Source organism: Neofelis nebulosa, chromosome 9, assembly GCF_028018385.1.
Source record: "Neofelis nebulosa isolate mNeoNeb1 chromosome 9, mNeoNeb1.pri, whole genome shotgun sequence".
Classification (NCBI taxonomy): Eukaryota; Metazoa; Chordata; class Mammalia; order Carnivora; family Felidae; genus Neofelis; species Neofelis nebulosa.
In genome coordinates this window covers 118228083-118248143 of record NC_080790.1, presented here as the reverse complement: position 1 = coordinate 118248143, position 20061 = coordinate 118228083, and the positions used below count along the sequence as shown (strand labels likewise).

At 41.4% G+C, this 20061-nt stretch overlaps 1 protein-coding gene across 6 annotated transcripts in view; it reads right to left on the bottom strand.

Moving 5' to 3' along the window:
* Positions 1 to 20061, bottom strand: part of PHF20 (PHD finger protein 20) — a 173736-nt gene that overhangs the window by 88658 nt on the left and 65017 nt on the right. For 4 of the 6 annotated variants that reach the window (XM_058685446.1, XM_058685449.1, XM_058685447.1 and 1 more), the window contains exons 3-4: positions 5306 to 5477; positions 3264 to 3348 (exon numbers count right to left, since the gene is read on the bottom strand). In XM_058685446.1, the coding sequence (XP_058541429.1) occupies positions 3264 to 3348; positions 5306 to 5477 (257 nt within the window). Of the gene's footprint in view, positions 1 to 3263; positions 3349 to 5305; positions 5478 to 20061 lie in introns of those variants that run through there. The other 2 variants (XM_058685450.1, XM_058685451.1) reach the window with 2 other exon arrangements.

Below are 20061 nucleotides of genomic sequence, written 5' to 3'. Positions count from 1 at the left end.
TGGAGGGCAGAGAGAGAGGGAGACAGAGGATCCAAAACAAGATCCAAAGTAGCCACTGTGCTGACAACAGAGAGCCTCATTCAGGGCTCAAACTCACAAATCAGGAGATCATGACCTGAGCCAAGGTTGGACACTTAACCAACTGAGCCACCCAGGTGCCCCTCCACTCATTTTCAATGTCTTTCAAATAATTAAAATTTACTGGACAGAATTCAGAGCTTACAGAACCAATATTATTAGGGTGGCAAATGGCTATTTTAGGGACAATCATTATCTGAAGACTCCCCCTCCTATAATTTTAGCACATAGAGGAAATAAACAGAAAATATTTTTTTAAAACAACCTGCAAAGCTCTGGTTGCCCCAGTTCAAAAAAGTTTAAGAGACATTTAAAAATCTTAACTATGCCTAATAATGTGGCAAATGATTTTTAGTCCTTAAATGATTATTTCAAAATATTCCACTCATCCACACATAAAAAAACAAAAACAAAAACAACAGTAACTACAGACAGGGGTCCTTCCCCGCTCCCCTCATGATTTATCTGCACCATTCTATTCCTGTACTGCCTCCTCCTGGTTGCTCTATATCAACACCCACTTCATGCAGCCTTGAACTAGGTCTTTTCTCTTTTTTTCTTTTTTTAAATCCATGATACCCAAATCTAGGATCTGCATAGATGCAAACAGCCTCCTTCCACCAAGACCCCATCCTACCCCTCTAAAAGACTGCTCCCGGGCTCCCCAAACCGTTCTTCTTCAATCTGCCTTTTCTCCTTTGATACTCCCTCATCCAACACCCTTGGCCCCATTTCTGTGCTCCATGTGACTCTGAGACATCACTGGATCAAAAGACAAATGTTGCTTCCTTTCTACAACCTCCTTTATCTACAGAGTTACCCATGTTACTACTCACAACTTTTATGTGATCTAAGGGACAGCCATTTCCCCAAGGGAGCACACCTCCAATGGATATCATTCAGGGGGAATACACTCAATTGATCAGCATAAATCAACATAATAGACCTTCAGGAACACATCTATGTACACATAGAACACCTACATTTCATATCATATGATTTAAATGTAGTAAGAGCAGAAAAAATTTTAATCTTGAAAATAAGACTTAAAAAGTAAACTGTCCTTTACTAAAAAGCAGTTTAATAACATGTGAGCTCTCCTTTAAAATACATTTTTAGATTAAAGTGATACATATGAGGGGCGCCTGGGTGGCTCAGTCGGTTGAGCGTCCGACTTCAGCTCAGGTCACGATCTCACGGTCTGTGAGTTCGAGCCCCGCGTCGGGCTCTGGGCTGACAGCTCAGAGCCTGGAGCCTGCTTCCGATTCTGTGTCTCCCTCTCTCTCTGCCCCTCCCCCGTTCATGCTCTGTCTCTCTCTGTCTCAAAAATAAATAAATGTTAAAAAAATAAAAAAATAAAAAAAAATAAAAATAAAAAAATAAAGTGATACATATGAAAAATAATAACAGAGAATTCTATTTTGAACACAAACTTATAAAAGAAATTTAGAAAAACTAGAGGGTATTATGCTAAGCGAAATTAGTCAGAGGAAGACAGATATCATAAGACTTCACTCATATGAGGACTTTAGGATATAACAGATGCACATAAGGGAAGGAAAAGTAATATAAAAAGGGGGGGGGGACAAAACATAAGAGACTCTTAAATATAGAGAACAGAGGGTTGCCGGAGGGGTTGTGGGAGAGTGACTGGCTAAATGGGTAAGGGGCTTAAGGAATCTACTCCTGAAATCATTGTTGCACCATGCGCTAACTTCGATGTAAATTATAAAAAATGAATAAATTATGGGGCGCCCGGGTGGCTCAGTCGGTTGAGCGGCCGACTTCGGCACAGGTCATGATTTCACGGTCCATGGGCTCGAGCCCCGCGTCAGGCTCTGTGCTGACAGCTTGGAGCCTGGAGCCTGTTTCAGATTCTGTGTCTCCCTCTCTCTGACCCTCCCCCGTTCATGCTCTGTCTCAAAAATAAATAAACGTTAAAAAAAGAAAGAAAGAAATTTAGGGAAACAAGGACTATTCAAAAAGGCTGAATCAACCATGAACTGGAGTAGTCAGTAACTGCTCAGACATCTTAAAAGATACAACCTTGTTTTGGAAGCCTGAAGCAAGAGGACTGTGCTTTTAGGATAACCTACATCTGGTAGCAGAATTAACCCACACTGGCCTAACAGCTGGGGGACGGGGGGGGGGGCGCAGCGTGGGGAGGGAGTGAATAGAGCAAAAGAGAAACAGAAATTTCTGCTACATGCAAATACATGTTTTTTTACCATTTCAACCCATTCTCAAACAAAACTTGATCAGCCCCAGGTCCAGCATTTAACAAGAGTGCTGAATGAATACCTGAAAAACTTCACTGAATAAAAAGTCAATCTGGCCACATAGCCGCCACAAACAGCGGTACTAAGAGGTCATGGACATACCACAAACAACCTGATAGAAAATACTACAAAAAAAAAATGTATCACTCAGATCCAGAGTCTGTTCTCTCAGTGTCAGGATGCTGACCATACATATTATTTTCTTAACCATCCTCCCGCCTTTGTACTAGCAAAAACAGCCTCTCTGGGTCATGTTCCCAGTCTTGACTCCTCACGGGTTATAAACTTGGCAAAGGCATCCCAACTCGGTGCTCTAAATCCCAGGGCCCCAGTTTCAACTAGCAACTTTGATGCTACAGACCACCTTCAATCACCTTGCATCCACAAAGCATTTTTTTTTTTAAGTAGGCTCCATGCCCAATGTGGGGCCTGAACTCATGACTGAGTTGAAGAGTCACATGCTCTACTGACTGAGCCAGCCAGGTGCCCCTCACAAAGCATATTTTTAAGAAATGTTTAGTAATGTTCACTTCATTTCTAGGCTATTTACAAATAAGTAAAAGGCATATTAAAGCTTATTTTTCATCTCTTAGGAACTCCTGGACAAGAACCTGCACACTTACCAGCAGAGGGACGGATGACCCATAATTATTTTACTGTTTTTTTAGAACCATAACTGTTTTAGAAAACAATTACTAGAATTTAGGAGGCAAAGAATCAAATTCCTCTTTTTAACCCAAATTTGTCTCCATTTATAATTTCTTCCTAATTCCTGACATAGTGATTAACTTGAAGAGAGAGGATTCCTAGGCAATAAATACATACTCAAAATATACTATCAGACTCTAATATTACAAACTCCCCCCTACTTCATGAGTAAAAATAATTACAACTCAAATGCCTTACCATCCTTGTTAACAGCAGTGACTTTGGCTGGGTAAAAACGACAATCAGACCAGCAAGCAAGGACCTGCTCGTTTATTTGAAACTCCTAAAAAACATTAAAAAAGACAAAAAAACAAAAAACAAAAAAAACCTGTTACCAATCCAATTTCATAGGACATACACAGTACCAGATTTCATAAGAGAAGCTGGATTGACAATAGTGGGAAGGGGAGATGGCTACTGAGACAGAGGCACTGGGAGTCACAACAAAAGGGTTAGACACAAGACTTTTCCTATCCTAGGAGGTCTGGGCAAGCATAGCACAGCACTGATGATAGTCCCTGCTCTGTCCCTGAGCCCAGGACCACTAAAAACACACCCAGTATACAAGTTAGAAGGAGGGAAGCCACCTCATCTTTAGGGGAGCAGCATTCATGCCAACCACACTTTTAAAGGATCTTTTGCCAAAGGAAGCACCCATTCAACTTTAATATTTCATACTGTTTTTCCAGCAAACAGTTTGCATTAATACAGTTTATAGAATGAATATTGAGCAAACTGAACAACATAAAACAATAAATGGCAGGGGCAGGGAGGAGGGGAGAGGAGTGGTAGAACAACACACACAGAAAACAAGAGTTCAAGTTTCCTGGCCAGGGCTAAAATGAAAAACAGAATCCAGGGCTGAGGCAGATCCAAAGGCAGCATGAGTTCTACAGATGTCTCAATGCTTGTTTAAAAAACTCAAAACTTAGGGCGCCTGGCTGGCTTAGTCGGTGGAACATGTGACTCCTGATCTCAGGGTTGTGAGTTCAAGCCCCATATTGGGTAGAGGGATTACTTAAAAAACTAAAATAAAATCTTTAAAAAATTCTTATAAATATTTAAAAAATTAAAACCTCAAAACGAATACTTCATCCTTCATTCTGAAATCAGTAAAAGCTCCAGGTATAGTGATAACAGGAAAAAGGAATATAGTCCAATTCCAAGTGTTTAAGACCTTTAAAAGACCTTGAAATGAGGCTCCACAGGGAATGATTGCTTAATAAATGGTCATACAACAAACCAGTTTAATAAATGATCTAAAATGGGGGGCGCCTGGGTGGCTCAGTTGGCTAAGCATCTGACTCTTGATTTCAGCTCAGGTTATGATCTCCATTTCATGAGACTGAGCCCCCCATTGGGCTCCGCACTGATAGCACGGAGCCGCTTGGGATTCTCTCTCTCCTTTCCTCTCTGCCTCTCTCCTGCTCACACCTCTCTTAGAAATAAACAAACGTTTAAAAAAAGATATTTATGGGGCACCTAGGTGGCTCAGTCGGTTAAGCGTCCAACTGAGGTCATAATCTCACAGTTCGTGGGTTGGAGCCCTGTGTCGAGCTCTGTGCTAACAGCTCAGAACCTGGAGCCTGCTTCAGATTCTGTGTCTCCCTCTCTCTCTGCCCCTCCCCCACTTGCACATGTGTGTGTGGGGGGGGGTGCACACGCTCTCTCTCTCTCTCTCTCAAAAATGAATAAACATTAAAATATAATAATTTTAAAAAATAAATAAAAAATAAAAGATATTTATAAGGGTATCTGGGTGACTCAGTCAGTTAAGCATCCAACTTTAGCTCAGGTCATGATCTCACAGTCCGTGAGGTCAAGCCGCGCGTTGGGCTCTGTGCTGACAGCTCAGAGCCTGGAGCCTGCTTTGGATTCTGTGTCTCCCTCCCTCTCTCTCTCTCTCTCAAAAATAAATAAACATTAAAAAAAAATTTAGAGATACTTATAAATAAATAAATAATCAATCTAAAGGGATACAGTGGTATAAAAGAAAGAGATAAGGTCCCCATGCATCCTCAGTGTTTCTCTCAATGACCTGTCACATCAATCACATCATGGAGACAATTGACAACTAGGATTCTTCAAGAACCCCAGGTGCCATGGAGATCTCAGAGTTGTAACTACAGACCTAAATAAGGATTGGTCCCCAGCTGCTACTGACTTTCACACTGAACATCAAAGGCTGGAACATAAAATACCCAATGGCTGACCCAGCTCATTACAGATCTGATACTCACAGAAGATCCTTCCTCTTCATGTAAGCCCTCTTTCCTCAGCTGTATTTTCTCTAAAGGGCGTAAATAAGGACTGTCCCAGCAGAACCACTCATCATAACGATGGTTCCAACGCTTGAAATGGATGAGTACTTTTCCTTCTTCGTAGTCAATGTCTTCTATGTGAGCTGGATACCTGAGTCAGAAAAAAAAGTTAAATGCCTTTAATACCCACCCAAAATATCCAAAACAGTACTCTTCCAAACCTCTTCCCAAAGGACTAGATTACCAAAGCCTACCATGTAAAGGCTCGTGCAATTGTGTTAAATCACAAATTATGGAGGCTAACAGACTTGGGGTTCAAATCCCAACCTGGATATTCCTTAGTTTATGAACTATTAACCTGACCTTTCAGACCTGAGTTCTGTCATGTAGAGTGGAGGAAGGATACCCAGCACAGTGGGTTATAAGGCAAGTTAAACAAGTTGACATACACACAAGACCAAAACACAAAGGAGGCAGGAAGCAAACATTTAACTTGATTACACTTTACATATGCCAATAAATTAGAATGACCATGCAACCCAGATTGTATTATATAGCTTCAATTTAAGAATTTTGTAATCCATATAGTAGCATACCATGCAGCTGTTAAAAAAAATATATTCTATGTTATGATACGGAAAGCTCTCTCAAGATGAACTATTAAATGAAAAGAACAAGGTGCAGGACATTGTGTAAACAACTGTTTATTTTCTTTAAGATGAAAAAGTATATTCATATATGTTTAACTATGCATAAAAATATCTTACATAAGAAACTAACAATGGTTACATAAAGAAGTACGGTCACTTCAAAAGATGGGCTCTTTCAATCTCCATTTCTTCTAGACTGAGAGTTGGAAAAACCAACTGCATTTCCCTGACTCCCCAACAATTGGCAGTCAAGGTCATGGAGACCTATGGGTTTAGAGGCAACTGTAGTGGCCAAACCCCAGGGCTCCAGTGAAGGACCTCTCAAACTTTCATGGAATGCAAATCATCAGAGGATCCTGTTGAAATGTAGATTTTGATTCAGCAGATGAAGTTAGGGCCTAAGAGCTTTAAACAATCTGGTGATACTGATGTACTGGTCTGCATAAGCAAGGATCTAATGTCTAGTTACCAGCTTCTTAAGTATCAAGCAGCAGTGTTGAGGGTGGTGGTGGCAGTGGGCCAGTGGCAGCAGTAACTTCCTGACCTCCAGAACACAGCTCCGGGCTGGGTCCTTCAAATTGATACTTAAGGGCAGCAACCTTGAGTCCCACTCCTCCAACCCTTCCAACAATTTTCTAAGTACCCAATTTCTTGTGTTAAATCCTTTTGTGGTTAAAGTACCCAAAGTGGTTTTGTTTCCAGCACTGAAACCTAACTGACACAACAGGGGAACTGAGTATTGGGGGAGGGGAGGGACAAAAGTGGGAGACAGAATTTTTGTAGCATGCCTTTTAATATTTTTTTTTCAACCATATTATTATACTGCTCATTCCAAAAATAAATGGTTAGGGGCGCCTGGGTGGCGCAGTCGGTTAAGCGTCCGACTTCAGCCAGGTCACGATCTCGCGGTCCGTGAGTTCGAGCCCCCCGTCAGGCTCTGGGCTGATGGCTCGGAGCCTGGAGCCTGTTTCCGATTCTGTGTCTCCCTCTCTCTCTGCCCCTCCCCCGTTCATGCTCTGTCTCTCTCTGTCCCAAAAATTAAAAAAAATTTAAAAAAAAAACGTTGAAAAAAAAACCCAAAAATAAATGGTTAAAAATAAATAATATTGTTCCTTAAATACACTTGTATTAATCAGATTGCTATTCTAGATTGAGAAAGTTTAGATTCTACCTGCCTGCCTTATACCCAGCACCTAGTACCCCGCTATCCTAACAAACATGTGCTACCTAAATAAACAGGCCTGCTTCCTTCTGTCTGAATACTATGTCCTCTTCAATCCTACACCAGTAACCTCTAAGGCAGTTTGTTTGCCGTTAACCTATCACAGTAGGTTGCAGACACTGGGCATTCAGTAAATGTTCAGCAAATGAATTCTGCTCTCCCTAGTCTTCCCAAAGGTCAAGTGTCCTGTCAATTCTTCAGTCCCAAAGCTCCAGACTCCAGCTACCCATTCCAATTTCAGTCACTCTCCAAGTTCAGGCTCCCATCACTTCATGTGGGTATTTTTCACACAGGACTGATAAAATTCTGAATGGTACTAAACATACATCAATTCCCCAAAAAATGTTAACAGAATAAACAGCCCTGAACCTAGTCTCCCTACTCTGATACAACTGACATACAGCTGCTACAAACAGAAGATATCTTGACAGCAGACTAGCTAACTATACAATGTGATGAACTGTGAAATACAACTGTAGAAAACAAAAGGATTCCCTAAATCTATTCCTCTCCATAAAGCAGAGAGAAGGACATGGGCATCTCAATCATATTCCTTTTGCCCTCTCATCTGTACAGCTTACCAGAGACTAGGGAGCCTCCCTAAAATAACACAAGCTGGCCTAACGCACTCCTATTCAAAAGCTCTTGCTTTAATGGTTTACTATCTCTAGCAGTAGTTTTCAAACACAAGGCTTTGGACCAATGCATGGAATTAATTTCTCACAGAACTAAATTTATTTAATTTGCAGAACTTTTCTTTATACTAAAATCACATTCTTTCTAAATTTTTGGTGTGTAAATATACTTTTTAAATTAAAACAGTGGTAACTGTTGGTCTCTTACTAATATTATGTAGCCATTTAAAAGAGTATGTCAGCCTTCTATGTACTGATTTTAAGAGATCTCTAAGAAAAGTGGGGAAAAAACCCAACAACTAAAGGTGCAAAGTGTACTGAATGCACTACCATTTATTTGGGAGAGGAGAGAGAGCCAATACATTCATACCTGTTTTTAAATGCGTGGGCTATCTCTGGAAGGATGATCAAGCAACCCGGTTTGCCTCTTGGGAAGGGAACTGGATAGTTAAGGAACTGGAGAGGAAGTATGAGACTTATTTTATTCAATATATATCTTTTTGTATGTTTTGAATGTTGTACCATGAGCATGTACCAACTATAAAGAGTATATAACTAGATACTTATTTTAAATATCCTTATTTGGCAAAATAAAAAGTGCAACCTCAGGACAAATCCCAAATTATTTTGAATTTGGTCAGTACCTTCTAAAAGTCTGGTAAGTCCAGATCCACAGATCAACTCCAAATTCCTAGGCTAGCAACTCCAATGCACCTGCTCGGGAGCCTGAAGAAGGTCTTCTAGGCCCTTGGCTACTCTAAAGCCCTTCCTTGCTCAAAAAACTTTACAGGGCACAGGCATCCTACTGTCTGCAGTACATAAACTACATAAACCTCACCAAGAGGATCAATAGTAACAACGGGGTCAACAAGGTTTCCTAAGGAGAAGGCAGTTTTCTCCTACTTTTCTAAAGTGTGACAAGGATGAGAGGCACTCACTGAGAATGGGGAAACCCAACTGCATTTCAAAGAACAGAGAAGACTTGGTGGATCAAAATTGCTGGTTGCCTTGGAAACAGCTCAGCTTCATCAGTCAACAGAACTTTATTAAGTGACTTTGACCTGCCCAGTCAATTCCAGGTCTTGAAAGGGATTATAAGACATAAGTGCTCTGGCTCCTGTCCTTGAGGAGAATCAGACACATGAACCAATTAAGTTTTTTTGTTTGTTTTTTTTTTTAATTTTTTTTTCAACGTTTTTTATTTATTTTTGGGACAGAGAGAGACAGAGCATGAACGGGGGAGGGGCAGAGAGAGAGGGAGACACAGAATCGGAAACAGGCTCCAGGCTCCGAGCCATCGGCCCAGAGCCTGACGCGGGGCTCGAACTCACGGACCGCGAGATCGTGACCTGGCTGAAGTCGGACGCTTAACCGACTGCGCCACCCAGGCGCCCCGAACCAATTAAGTTTTAACACTATTAAGTGAAACTACATGAAATTACTGATAATTAACTACTTTTTACCTACAAAACAGTAATTGTACTAGTGCAACCTAAATATCTGGATAACCACAGGGGGAGCTAGAGAAGATGTGACAAGGTTAACAAAAGAGAAGTTGTGAACAGACTGTGTATAGACAGGAAAGAGGAGCAAGAATTTCCTGCTTCAACATGTAACTAACAGTCACTGATGAGACTCTAGTTTACAAAGTAACACTGCAGCTGGGAGTCACATTTCTAATGGAAATATTAGCCAGAAAGGAACAGATATTGAACACTAAACTGATAACAAAAGTTAGCTCTAGGGAAGGTCGAACAGGTATTAGAAATGGTCAAGAGACTTTTGCCTGTAGTTTGAATTTTTACAAAGATTTAGTTACATAATACTTGTGCATATAAAAATAAATACCTTTAAATTAAAAGTTTTGAGTATTTAATGGGCAGATTATCAACCAACAGCTTTGTGGTTATTGGATTTATATGTATGCTGCTTGGCACATCCACAAAATAGAATATGATGCAGCTATAAAACAAAAGACAGAAAGTGAGAAACCATACCCTATGAATTGATACAGAAAGATTTCCAAGACATATTAACTTTAAATTTTTTTTTTTTTAACGTTTATTTATTTTTGAGACAGAGAGAGACAGAGCGTGAACGGGGGAGGGTCACAGAGAGAGGGAGACACAGAATCTGAAACAGGCTCCAGGCTCTGAGCTGTCAGCACAGAGCCCGACGCGGGGCTCGAACCCACAGACCGTGAGATCATGACCTGAGCCGAAGTCGGACGCTTAACCGACCGAGCCACCCAGGCGCCCCAAGACATATTAACTTTAAAAAAGGCAAGCTACAGGGGGACCTGGGTGGCTCAATCGGTTAAGCCTCCAACTCTTGATTTCAGCCCAGGTCGTGATTTCATGGCTCATGGGATCTAGCCCCACAGAGCCTGCATGCTGATGGCAGCACAGAGCCTGCTTGGGATTCTCTCTCTTCCCCTCTGTCTGTCCCTCTCCTGCTCAAATGTACATGCACTCTCTGGCTCTCAAAATCAAATTAAAAAAAAAAAAAAAAGGCAAGCTACTGAATAGTGCATATCTTATAATACTTTCTGTGTTACGTTGTGTATTTAAATAAAGAAACACTGGTAGGATGGACAGAAACTAATAAACTGGTTACCCATAGAGAACAGAGCAGGTATAGGATGAAGAAGTAGAAGCAGCACTCTCACTGTATACTTTCTTATTCTGTTTTGATTTCTGAACCTACTCAAACTCTCGCTAATGGATTATCAATTAATTGCCTTGCATTTCACAGGTAGACTACCATATCCTATCCAAATTATGATTATAATAATTTGTATTATCAGTATAATACTGATACTACCATTTATTTTTCTTGCATTATGACATTGATTAGTGCTTCTAAGATGATGTTGAAAATTAGCAGATAGTTGGCATCCTTCTCTTTTAATGAAAATATCTCCAATGTTTCATCATTAAGTGTGAAGTCTGTAGAGTTTTCTAATTAATGCCTTTAATGTGAAGTTTTCCTCATACTTACTTAACAAGGATTCAAGAATAAATTTTGACCAAATGTCCATCAATGGATGAATGGATAAAGATGTGGTATGTATGTATGTGTATACACACACACACACACACACACACACAAAACGCAGTATTACTCTGCAATCAAAAAGAATGAAATCTTGCCATTTGCAACTGCATTGACGAAACTAGAGTATTATGCTAAGAGAAATTAGTCAGAGGAAGACAAATATCATATGACTTCACTCATAAGAGGACTTTAAGATACAAAACAGATGAACATAAGAGAAGTGAAGCAAAAATAATATAAAAACAGGGAGGGGGACAAAACATAAGAGACTCTTAAATATGGAGAACAGAAGGTTACTGGAGGGGTTGTGGGAAGGGGGTGGGCTAAATGCGTAAGGGGCATTAAGGAATCTACTCCTGAAATCACTGTTGCACTATATGCTCACTAACTTGGATGTAAATTTAAAAAATACATTTTTTAAAAAAGAATAAATTTTGAGACTTCTCAGTCTTTGTCAAGATGATTGTACAACTTTTCTCTTTTACTCTATGAATAAAATGAAATAACAAATTTCCTAAGTTTAAGTTATCATTACCCTATAAAATAAATCATATTTGGTTGTGTGTGCCATTCATTTAGTAAGTGTCTATTGGGAGTTCTAGTATTTTACTGACAAGTTTTGTGTCTCTTTTATAAGTAGGACTTGTCCAAGTTTCCTTGTGTTATGTCCTTCCTGCCCAATTTCAGGATTAGGCTATGCTAAGCTCAAAGAAAGGACTTGAAAGCTTGATTTCATTTTCTATGAAACTGCCTAGTCTGAAACTTTTTCACAAGACAATTCTTTATTGACCTTTTCCATCACTTCTATGATTATTAATCCAGTCATGCTTTCTACCTCTTCTTGAGTTAATTTTGCCTAAGAGAGTTTGAAATGATCATCGGATATAATTTAATTGTTCAATAGTTTTCCTTTAAAGAAAAGGCTCAGAAGGCTCAATAAAAACATTTCAGACTCAAGTCACAAACAGGATTTTTAATTTTTTTTTTTTTTAATGTTTATTTACTTTTGAGACAATGCGAGAGACAGAGTGCAAGCAGCAGAGGGGCAGACACAGAATCTGAAGCGGGCTCCAGGCTCTGAGCTATCAGCCCAGAGCCCGACGTGGGGCTCGAACTCACGAACCATGAGACCATGATCTGAGCCGAAGTTGGACTCTCAACTGACTGAGCCACTCAGGCGCCCCACAAACAGGATTTTTAAATGGCAAATACGAACACTAAATGCTAAGCACTTTATAAGGCAGAAATTATGCCCTATCAATTCCATTATTCAACATACATTCCTAAATTTGTATTCTGAGACAAACAGCTAGGTTGTGGAGATACAAAATAGATGACCAAGCATTAGGGCTTCTGTAGTGCCAAGGGCCCAAAAAGAAGTATGGTGGGCTCCTCTGCCTCCCTACAAAGAGACCAAGAATATTCTTGATCTCTGGAAGGAAAAGAGTAAAGTAGTAATAAGCCTAGAATTATCTGGCCTACCTATACCTATACCCTATAACCAGAACCAGACAGAAGAAAGACAGTATTTCTTATAGCATACCTGGGCTGGAGACTGAGTTTCTACATGCTCTCCCCTACCCTTCTTCTAAAGCACCTGAGTGGACCCTTCTTTTTTTATTTTTCTTTTCTTGTAAGGATTTTTTATTTTTATGTAATCTACACCCAATGCCTATGCATTCAATAAATGTTCATCAAATGTACTTTTTAAAAATATTTTATTTTTGAACAATCCACACTCAACACAGGGCTCGAACTCACAGCCCCAAGATCAAAAGTCACATGCTCCACCAACTGAGCCAGCCAGGTGCCCCCAAATGTACTTTTTAAAAAGATTTGAACATGAATACCTAGAGCCACAAAACAGCAATAGGAATATATACACAGGGGCACCTGGGTGACTCAGTCAGTTGGACATCCGACTTCTGCACAGGTCATGATCTTCCAGTCCGTGGGTTTGAGCCCTGCATCAGGCTCTGTTGACAGCTCTGCCTGGAGCCTGCTTTGGATTCTGTGTCTCCCTTCCCCTGCTCTCTCTCTCTCTCTGTCTCTCTCTGTTTCTGACTCTGTCTCTCTCTCAAAAATTAATAAACATTTTTTAAAAAAGGAATATATACACAAAGCAAGGTGAATCATCAAAATAAACCAATGATATCCATGTTGCAAATGTCAAAAAGACAAACAGACCCCAGCATAACAACTGTCAAATTGGAGGGGATTTATGCACAAGTGCTATGATCACCATGACAAAATTAGTTACAAAATAGCTCTCTACCAAAGCCAAACAAATACTGAAAACTCATACTTACCTAGAATTCAACTTAGAAAAGACAGATAACATAAGTTTCATAGTAAATTAGGTTACTATGGTGACTTTATTTTAGGCAAGGGACATAACTATTCACTAAGTCAACCAAGCCACAGAACACCAGTGTAGCCAAACAAATATAAAGGGACAAGGAAAATTGACCAAAAAAAGGGGGAAGGGGGGACGGAAATTCATCAATTCAACAGACATTTTCTGAATACCTACTCTGGGCCAGGAAGTATGCCAGGGTTTGGAAATACAGAGTCAAATCTATGAAGATGTGTGATCATAGCAGCTGGCAAAGGAAGACAGATTCTATGTTATAAAACACACTGGGCCTTTCATTTCCTCAGACATACCACATACCTTCCCATACCCAGTGTGCTCCTTTTACTTGAAACATTTCTCCCTGCCTACTTACTCTTCCTAGGCAACAGCCTAACATTCCTACAGCATTGGAGTCCCTAACTACCATATCTCAAGTAGCTCCCATCTCCTTCCAGTCTATGTCAGTTTCCCATTTGCTTCCTTCATAGCATTTACCCCAATGTATAATTATTTCATGTGTTTCTCCATTTACTTGCTTATGTTTATGATCTAATTCCCTAAGAGACTACAGAAAACCATAAAGTATCTGTTTCGTAGTCACTACAGTATCCTCAGGGGAATAAACCTGTCTATACGCCGAAGTAATTATAATGAAGTGCAACAACAGAAGACTACTTAAGGTTAAGCATGGTGCAGAGGAGCAAAAGACCAGTTCTAGGACCAGAGGGAAATTAAGAGGCCAAGGAAGAAGGAGAGAGGTCAAGACAATGCTAGTGAAGAGGAGACACTCGATTTCAATTCTGAAAGATGAAGAGGCATTTTCCAGGTGATCAAGGAGGCAGTGAGGCTAGCGAGTATTTCTGGGTATAGTATGAGTAAATCAGCATAGGTACAGAGGAATGGAAGCACAAAAGAGGACAAAGTAGTGCAGAAAACTGAAAGTGACAAAGGAAACAGAAAACTATGCAGAGAGCTGCACAGGAACCATATGGATTCCATAGCTCTTGAAAGGACGGGCAGCTGGGCCGTAAGTGACTATTTCCCAATAGCAGCCCATAGACCACAGGGTGCTGGTGAACAGAGTTAGTGGTCCACAAAGTCTCCATGAAGAATGTTTTGCTGTGCTTTTCCATCTTTATCAGAGCTAATGTAGTAGCATTTTGCTCCAATGCTACCAAAAGTGGGATCCATAAATAGTATACAGGTCAGAGGCACCAGTCCTATTTTTGAGTTTGAGAAACACTGCTCTAAGCTAACAGATAAGTCAACCTACTCTAGAGCTCCACCAAGGTAAGGAGAGGACTCTGGGAGAGTGAAGCTCACACCAAATGAGAGAGAATAATGCCATGTACATGTCCAGAAAGGCAGAGAACAGTGCAGATCTAACACAGGGAGACAATATTTGGTTTGTCCACAGTAAATGACTTCAAATCCCAGAAGGCCTGCTGCTCAGTCCTATGAGTGAAATTAAGCTGCCCAACCCTACACACTGTGCACATGCTTAAATTAGAGCAGCTAGACAGTGCTTGGCAGGAATCTATTTGGTCCCGCCACACACACACCAGAAATACAAACTGAAGAAACATTACAGGGTGTGGGGGTAGGGGAGAGGACCAGAAAGGATAGAAATTTCCCTCTGAGTTCCCACTCCAACTGGTCAGCACTCACTAACATGGCTATTAATAACAGATGTGTGTCACTTACTGTGGGAGTTATAACTGCTATTACATAAGGTATCTCACTGGATCTTTACCACAATTTCATGAGCACTTAAGCAGTTGTCATTATCACTGCACGCATTTTACATATATGGAAATTAAGACTCAAAACAGTGACTAGGAGGGGCGCCTGGGTGGCTTAGTTGGTTAAGCCAATAAATGTTTATTTATTTTTGAGAGAGAGAGAGAGAGAGAGAGAGAGAGAGAGGGAGAGAGAGCGCATGAATGGGGGAGGGGCAGAGAGAGAGGGAAACACAGAATCCAAGGCAGCCTCCAGGCTTTGAGCTGTCAGCACAGAGCCCAACATGACGCTTCAACTCACAAACTGAGAGATCATGACCTGAGCTGAGGTCAGATGCTTAACCACCCGAGCCACCCAGGTGCCCCAGCATCCCCCTCTTGATCTCAGCTCAGGTCATGATGTCACAGTTTGTAAGTTCAAGCCCCGAGTTGGTCTGTGCTGACAGTGCAGAGCCTGCTTGGAATTCTGTCTCTCCCTCTCTCTTCCCCTCCCCTGCTCGCTCGCTCGCTCTCTCCCTCTCTTTCAAAATAAGTAAGTAAACTTTTAAAAAAAGGAAAAAAAAAGAGGGACTAGGAAGAGGTGTAACCAAGATCAGTATCCAGATCTTCCGACTAAGTCAGTGAGGACTTCTCTTAATTTGACTTCACGTGTAAATATCCTTGCAGTGACACAGGTCCATAAAAATGTCTTTTGTCTTGGCCATCCAATAATCTACCTGATGGTTAGCTCAAAATTTGCCTAAACTTTCCTGCAGGGGTTGGGCATTCAGGCTGCTTCCATATTCTTACTATATATATAAACAGCTTTCTGAGGTGCTTTAGATGGCTCAGTTAGTTAAGGATCCAACTTTGGCTCAGGTCATGATCTCGTGGTTTGTGAGTTCAAGCCTCCCATAGGGCTCCCTACTGTCAGCACAGAGCCCACTTCATATGCTCTGTCCCCCTCCCTCTCTGCCCCTCCCCCACTGGCATGCATGTGCACTTTCTCCCAAAAATAAATAAGCATTTAAAAAAAAATTGGGGTGCCTGGGTGGCTCAGTCAGTTAAGCGGCCGACTTCAGCTCAGGTCATGATCTCGCGGTCCGTGAGTTCGAGCCCCGCGTCGGGCTCTGTGCTGACCGCTCAGAGCCTAGAGCCTGTTTCAGATTCTGTGTCTCCCTCTCTCTCTCTGACCCTCCCCCATTCATGCTCTGTCTCTCTCTGTCTCAAAAATAAACGTTAAAAAAATTAATTAATTAAATTAAAATAAATAAATAATCACCCTTTCTGCAAATATACAGCACGCATTTACTTCAAGAATCAGAGTGTGCCTTTATTCTTGGCTCTGTGCACGACACCAGAAGCAAAAGAGTTCTATGCACAAAAGTAACATTCTAAGCCATCCCCAGCCTTTGCTGGAGAGAGGATGGAAATGGAAGTTGTATTTAGTGAAAAACAAAAGGCTGACTATTAAGCTGCAGAAAAACTGTACTGTTTTGGATGCCTTAACTCTTTCCCTACTCCTTCATCACTTCCATTAATCAACATCTGACACTTCTAACTCCGGAAGTGTCTTGAATTCATCTCCCTTCTCCATCCGAATCATTCCTCACCAGCAACAGTTGAACAATCAGTGCGTCCAAGCAACCTATGCCCCTCTATCAGCACTGGCAAAGGGCCTGATACAGCGACACTCAGTAAATATTTGGTAACTGAATAAACATCACTATTTTTCTGTTCCTAAGAAGAATCTATGTCTCTCTCTCTTGCTTAACATTTTCCTTTCTTTGCCCAATCTCCGAGCACTCCTGATGTGTTCCCTGGCCAGATTCTGAGAACACATATTTCTTGAGCCCTGAATACTTTTGCTCACATCGTTCCTTCTGCCTGCTCTCACCTTCACTCTCATCCTGGAAATCCTATCCTTTGATGTCACTTCCTTCCAACTCCCTGGCCTCTTCTCCCCCTCCATCAGACCTGCCTGGATAAACCCTAACCCTAGGTAAATCAGATTCTCCACATTCTCCACCCAGGCAGCTGATTAGGGCTAGAGAACGTACTCAACATGCTAATGGGTCTCATTTGAAATGCAAGACCACCAAAGGTGGTCTCCTTGGATACGGAGCAGGCAGTATGACTCAGTGTAGGGAAAAAGGGTCTTCTAAGGTGCCCAACAGGTCTGTATCTTGATCTGGGTGGTGGTTATACACGTGTATCCATGTATAAAAGTTCATCAAGCTACACACTTAAGATCTGTGCACTCTAATATAAATTATACTTCAATAAAAAGTTTTTTTAAATGGAGTGCCTGGTTGGCTTAGTCAGTTGAGTGTGCAACTCTTTTTTTTTTTTTAATGTTTATTTATTTATTTTGAGACAGAGAGAACACAGGGGAGCGGCAGAGAGAGGGAGAGAGAGAATCCCAAGCAGGCTCCATGCGGACAGTGCAGAGCCTGATGCAGGGATCGAACCCATGAACCACGGGGCTTGGACGCACAAACTGTAAGATCAATCCTGAGCTGAAATCTAGAGTCAGATGCTTAACCGACTTAAGCCACCCAGGTGCCTCTGGAGTGTGCAACTCTTGATTTCGGGGTTGTGAGTTTGAGCCCCATGTTGGGTACAGAGATTACTTTAAAAAAAAATTTTTTTTTTTTAATTTTAAAAAGAGTAGCATCTTTGCTCTTTTATTAATTCAATCAAAGTCTTACAACTGTAAACGACCATGAAAATTAGTATCAAATAAGTTTTTTGGGGGCGCCTGGGTGGTTCAGTCAGTTAAGTGTCCAACTTCAGCACAGGTTATGATCTCACTGTTTGTGGGTTCAAGCCCCGTATCAGGCTCTGTGCTGACAGCTCAGAGCCTGGAACCTGCTTCAGATTCTGTGTTTCCCTCTCTCTCTCTGCCTCTCCCCCACTTATCCTCTCTCTGTCTCTCAAAAATAAATAAACGTTGAGAAGTTTTTTTTTTCAAAGTGTTGTTTTTTTTAATTCAGGAGTTTGGCACTTGGATGGCTCAGTCAGTTAAGCATCCGACTTTGGCTTAGGTCATGGTCTCACAGTTTGTGACTGCAAGCCCCACACTAGGTGAGCTCAAGCCCCACTTCAGGATTCAGGGTTCTCATTCTCTCTCTCTCTCTCTCTCTCTCTCTCTCCCTCTCCCTCTCCCTCTCTCTCTGCCCCTTGTGGGATTCTCTCTCTTTCTCCCTCTCTCTCTGTGCCTAGCTCACTCATGCTCTCTCTCTCAAAAAAAATAAAAAATAAAAATAAATAGAAATTCAGGGTTGAAGGGAAGAAAAAATAGAAGTAAAAATAAAAGGAGAGAGTGGGAAGGAAAAAAAAATAAAAAATAAAAATCCAGGGCCTACCACTGGCTGTTGAGTGGAAAAGAGCCTCAGGAGGAAGCTCAGTACAGAAGGATGCAAGAGACCTGTTAGGTGGCTAGTGCCAAGGTCTAGAAGATCCATGATGGAAGCTTGAGGCCAGAGCAGGAGGGTGGAGGTGGCAGCCAGTGTAAAAGTCAGGACAGATTCTGCAGGTGAATCTGACAGGATTAGCTGATGGAGTAGATGATGGGGTGAAGAAAAGAGTTAGGGAAACTCCAAGGGGGTTCTAGACATTCTAGCTTGTTGAGCTGTTTAAAACTTGTTTAGGGGCGCCTGGGTGGCGCAGTCGGTTGAGCGTCCGACTTCAGCCAGGTCACGATCTCGCGGTCCGTGAGTTCGAGCCCCGCGTCGGGCTCTGGGCTGATGGCTCGGAGCCTGGAGCCTGTTTCCGATTCTGTGTCTCCCTCTCTCTCTGCCCCTCCCCCGTTCATGCTCTGTCTCTCTGTCCCAAAAATAAATAAATAAAAAAAAAAAAGTTGAAAAAAAAAAAATTTAAAAAAAAAAAAAAACTTGTTTAAAACTGTTTGAACTTGACCGTTTAAAAAAGGGAGCGGGCATCTGGGTGGCCCAGTGAGTTAAGCATCCAACTCGATCTCAGCTCAAGTCTTGATCTCACGGTTGTGGGATCGAGCCCTATACAGGGTTCCACACTGAGCATGGAACCTGCTTAAGATCCTCATATTCTCTCTCTCTCTCTCTCTCTCTCTCTCTCTCTCTCTCCCCCCCCCCCACCCTGCCCCTCTCCCCTACTTGAACTCTCTCTCTCAAAAATAAAAAAATACAGATATTGTCTTTTACTCTAAGAATAATAATAATCCAGAGACTAGAACCAACAATTCCTCAGTAGCAATGAGCATACCTAGCACCCAAATCTCTGTGTCTAATACCATTTTCCAATAAAAGGTACCAGAGGTCTTAGCTGATTCTAGGATTGGGACAGGAAATATACAAGATGAGCCTAGAATATTTTGTAATGACAGAAATAAGGAAGTGTTACACACACACACACACACACACACACACACACACACACAGTGATCATTGGAGTATGTCAAAAGAATACAAGAGGGGCACCTGGATGGCTCAGTCCATAGAGCATGCCACTCTTGATCTCAGGGTTGTAAAGTTCAAGCTCCACATTAGGTACAGAGATTACTTCAAAATAAAATCTTAAAGGGGCGCCTGGGTGGCGCAGTCGGTTGAGCGTCCGACTTCAGCCAGGTCACGATCTCGCGGTCCGTGAGTTCGAGCCCCGCGTCGGGCTCTGGGCTGATGGCTCGGAGCCTGGAGCCTGTTTCCGATTCTGTGTCTCCCTCTCTCTCTGCCCCTCCCCGTTCATGCTCTGTCTCTCTCTGTCCCAAAAATAAATAAAAAAAAAAAAACGTTGAAAAAAAAAAAAATAAAATCTTAAAAAAAAAAAAAAAAAAAAAAAGGACACAAGAGCCAACTGAAAGAGCTCCCAATACAACAAGAGCAACAAAATAAAGCAGTACTGGATTACAACACAAAGTGTAAAAGAAGTAGGAGTCCACATTGATATAAATAAAACGTCATCAAAAACAAGTAAAATCTAGAAACTGACACAGCCAAAAGCAGCCTAAGGAGACAGGACTACTAAATGCAATGTTGTATCCAGGATGAGTTCTTGGAACAGAAAAAGGACATTAGGGGAAAACTAAGGAAGTATGAATAAAGTATGGACTTCAGTCAA